We start from the raw sequence: 4,796 nt of genomic DNA, 5'->3' as shown, positions 1-4,796 counted from the left end.
CCTCCGAACTAGGCTTGTCGGAGTTCCTGGTTTTGTTCTTCTCCTTCGAATCAAACTTCTTTCTCCTAATCACATGCTGCCAAATGTTCTTGAGCTCTTCAATTCTCACAGGCTTTAGTAGATAATCACAAGCTCCATGAGAAATCCCCTTCATCACAAGCTTTGTATCACCATTTGCGGACAACACTATATTCAACAAACATTTCATACCCATCAAATGTTTGCCACACAATCACTCAAAAGCAATTGAAAATAACTTGAAACAGATTTTCAATTAAAGCTTGACCTCCTCATCTTAGTTTAATATTTGTCAAAAATTTAGAATGAAAAGGACTAACCCTGTTACACAATAAAACCAGAAAACCAAACCCTAATTATTGGCTTTTAATTTTGTAACTAATTGGATTGATAATCATATAAAATAGGGCAAGAATGAATTGGTGAAGATTGGCATTAAGACTAAGAAATCCCCACATACTTATGACAGGTAGGTCCATTTCCAGTCCCACAAGCTCAAGAAGCTTAAATCCATCCATGTCTGGCATGTGCACATCACTTATTACAAGGTCAAACTTGTTCTCTCTCAACAGCTTCAATGCCTTTATTGCTTGGCTAGTTGTGGTAACTGCAAGAACACCATCAACCACCCAATCTATCTGTTATTATTATGTGACAAAATCTAGTAGAACAAAGCAAGAATCAAAAGAAAAGAGAAGCTAACCATGATATTGACATCTTCTGAGAAGAGTTTCTAAAACCATTAGGCAAGTGGGGTCATCATCAACTGCAAGAACACGCATTCCTTTGGGGAACTGATCACTGCTATCATCAACACCATTCTCCATGGTCATGTTTTCTTCTTTCCTCTAACAAAACGAACCAGAGTTATCGATAAAGCTTCTTGCTTTTATGGATCTAGAACAAAATGGAGGAGAGGAGGGGAAACACTGGTCAAAAAGAATAAAAATTGGATTTTTATTGTTGAAGGAATAGGCATATAAGGAAAATAAGCGGGTGAGAACCAAAGACTAACAAAAAAAAGGAAACAAGTTAATAAAAAGGTTGGTGTCTTTTTGTGCATATATATGTGCCTGTGAATGTGTGTGAAGCTGTGGAATCAGAAAGTGAAAGAAACAGGTAACTATCTATGGAAAATTGGACTGTGTAACAATCATAGATAAATTCAAAATTTGATTATTATTATTATTATCATTAAGTATGATGAGAAGTTGATGAAAATGAAGATGAAGCTTCCATCCATCACTATGAAATTCATAAAATTTTATCAACTATCAAACAAGGAATCTAAATAATTAGTTACCTAATTTGTGCACATTAAACGTTATACTATATAATATTACCAAATATGATTCATATATTTATCTGGATTTAATTTCCTCAATTTACTCCTCAAATCTAATATTTCTCTTTTTTTCTCCTCAAATATTAATTACTAGCAGATGTTAAAACAGTTTAAATTATTATTATGAACAATATATAATGGTATTAGGCCCCATCTTCTTTCAACTTTGGCACAGGCATGTAGAAAGAATAGAGGGAAGTGGATGCTGATGATGATGCAAATATGCAATTCAAAGTTTGTGGTGCAGCCAAGGAATGAATGAGGCAAAAACCAGCGCGTGCTTGTCACGCGCTTAAACGTAAACTGGAAAAGTGGAGAACCGAATCCAATCAGAATATTTTCCCATTCGTTGGACACTGTTTGGATAGAAAATGACTTCTATAACTTGACTAACTTCTACTTACATTTGTTCTAATCTTTTATGTAAAATTATAGAAAGCAGAATAAATTCATTTTCTTACCTTTAAATGATTATTAGTATCATCACTTAAAATTGCATGTTAAATTGTTGAATTGATTTATTACTTTCCTTTTCTTTTTTTTTTTTTTAGTAAATTATCGTTTTTGTTCCAATGTTTGAGATAAGCCCTAAAATTGCCCCTAACGTCCTATTTAAGTCCCTAATATTTTAAAATTGACTCAATGTTGTCTTGCCGTTAGGATCCATTAACAGAATTGATGGCAGGACAAAATTGAGACGATTTTGAAACATTAGGGACTTAAATAGGACGAAAACGTTAGGAACAAAAACGATACATAAAAATAAATTTTAATTTAATTTTATCTTTCAATAATATTAATTTTTTAAAGTATAATTATATTTTATTTTTTATATATATATATATATATATATATATATATATATATATATATTTTTTTTTGCAAGTTTATATACTAGTCATTCTACAAACATTTCATGATAACTAAATTTAAAAGTAAAATTATTTAAAAAAATTAATTTATTTAAAATGAAAGTAATATGATTAAGTATAATTTACTTAGATGTGATTAAAAAATAATTGAATACTATGTATAGTAATGATATTATTGAAGGATAAAATTTAAATTTATTTCTATGTATCATTTTTATCTCCAACGTTTTCGTTCTATTTAAGTCTTTAACGTTTCAAAATCGTCTCAATTCTGTTAACGGATCCCTAACGGCAGAACAACATCAAGTCAGTTTTGAAACGTTAGAGACTTACATAAGACGATTGAAATGTTAAAAATAACTTTAGAACTTATCCCAAACATTAGGGACAAAAACAATACTTTACTCTTTTTATTTATTTATTTATTTTTTTAATTTTTTTATATTTTAAAATTTGACATGAAAATGATTAATTCGTCTTGGACCTAATTCGCGATATTTACTTAAATGAACAAGTTAACAAAAACTAGTCCAAATTAATTTTTTTTTTCCATTCTAAAAGCTAAAAGAATGTCCTTGTAATTAAAATTTTGAAAGTTAGTACTAATATATAAGATCCTGTCATAAACAGTGACCAGATTAGGATCAACACTCAATAGGGTCGACAAATGTTTTTTCATTTTTTCTTCTTTGAAGTTGATATAGTATTTTTTTTTTTTTACACGACTTGTATTTTGGTCAAAGTTACAAACCTTCAGGAAATGCTAAAACCGAACATAGCTTTCTTTCAAAATCGTTGTTAATTATAAATGGAGTTGTGAATGACCTTTTTATCTATTTATAATTAATAATTTATTCACGTGAAAAACACTTGTCTGCCTGCGCCTACATATATCATAGACATAGACAACAACATCATCTTTTAAAGAGGGGAGGGTTTGGTGGAATTAGAGAGATAGATTATAATAGATAATGACTTATCAAATAATAATGATGATAATCTCATTAGTGAAAATAATAATAAATAATAAACAACGCTTCTTAATACTGTCTAAACGAGTCATCTTTTAGTTGAATGCCGACTCCACTATGATGTTTGATTTTATTTTATTTTTTTCTTTGTCCCTTGAAGTGCATAGAAAGGTACTTTAGCATGTGGTTTTGAGATACGATTTCAAAACCTATATGAATGATAGATAGATACCAAAAAACATATTTAATTTAGTAATGGGCCAAAATAATAATATATAACATGTAAACACAATTAGAAGTAAAGTTATGCTGGATCATTAGAAGATTAATTCATAAAATTATCTATCCTGCTTGATTGAAGACAACTATATATAAAATCGTTATTATTAGTATGTTTTTTAATTAATTAATAGACGTAGAAGGGGGGACATTATAAGAAATAGCAGATCGTATAACTAAAGATAACGACAACCTTAATGAGCTGGCCATAAGAAATTGCTTAAGCCTTTTTAATTAACCAGAGTCTCCACTATCCATTAATTAACATCTTAATTATGTACACCATTACTACGGTCTTTTTCATCGAAACCATTTATCAGATAAACTGCTATAGCAATAACAAACCAATCATAGATTATTTTTACTTAGATAATGGAAAATTTCATCATCAGCTAGATATAAAGTTGTCATTTTATTTTTATTTTTTACTATATTTCCACCTAACCTTGGAGCAGAGATCTTACAAATATATGTTAGTTAATAAGGTTATGATTAAAAATTATATTCCTAGGTAGCTGGAAGTAGCAAAACATATTGAAGAATCACACGACAAGAAGAATAGTGACACATAGAGAAGATGATTGAAAAGAAAGTTGTTGCTTAATACCTTGGAGTTGGCTCATGAAATCACATGTTCAAAGATCCTACGTATCATGAAGCCTCCATACACTACTCCCTATTGGCTATTGGGATTATATAAATTATTATGATTATTCAAAGATGCATCATTGGCTACACAAATAGTATTATTAAAAATAAATAACCTGATTTAATAACCATATCTCAAAGATTCATACATCCTTCGGATTCCTTGCTTTTCCAAAGCACATGACTTCCTCAGTTCCTCCCTTTGCCTTTAATTTCTCTCTAGTTTTTTAAAATTTAATTATTCATTGTTTATGGGCCTTGTTAATTGAAGACAGGACAGTGCAAATGAGTTAATGGCCTTGTCAAATAAAAAAAAAGGGTTTACTGAATGGCCCTTTCTATTCTACGGTTTTGTAGTCATAGACTCATAGGCTTCATAGCCAATACTTTCAGGGACGGTTTTCTTTTTTCTAACGTTAGTTGGGTTTTATTTTATTTTTTCTGACGATGTAAATAGATCTCTTTCTTTCGTGAATAGGACTCATTAAATCCAAAAATGCCAAATTACAAATATTTGGGGTGCATCTTCTATCTACACAACATTTGGATTGGTAAATAAGAATTGAGTCAATTCACTACTCCTCTTCACATGAAAAAAGTCACTGATCTTGGCTACTATTAAACAATCAAAGAGAATGACAAAAAAAAAAAAAAAAAAAAAAA

At 29.8% G+C, this 4,796-nt stretch overlaps 1 protein-coding gene across 1 annotated transcript; it reads right to left on the bottom strand.

The window, feature by feature from the left end:
• On the bottom strand, positions 2-1,047 carry LOC107620929 (two-component response regulator ORR22; the record flags this gene model as incomplete). Its single annotated transcript, XM_016323013.2, has 3 exons — positions 722-1,047; positions 479-625; positions 2-186 (listed from the first exon to the last, which is right to left on the bottom strand). Coding segments are annotated over exons 1-3 (462 nt in total), but the record flags the coding sequence as incomplete, so codon positions are not given.

Source organism: Arachis ipaensis, chromosome B10 (assembly GCF_000816755.2).
Source record: "Arachis ipaensis cultivar K30076 chromosome B10, Araip1.1, whole genome shotgun sequence".
Lineage (NCBI taxonomy): Eukaryota > Viridiplantae > Streptophyta > Magnoliopsida > Fabales > Fabaceae > Arachis > Arachis ipaensis.
This window is presented reverse-complemented; position numbering and strand designations above follow the sequence as displayed.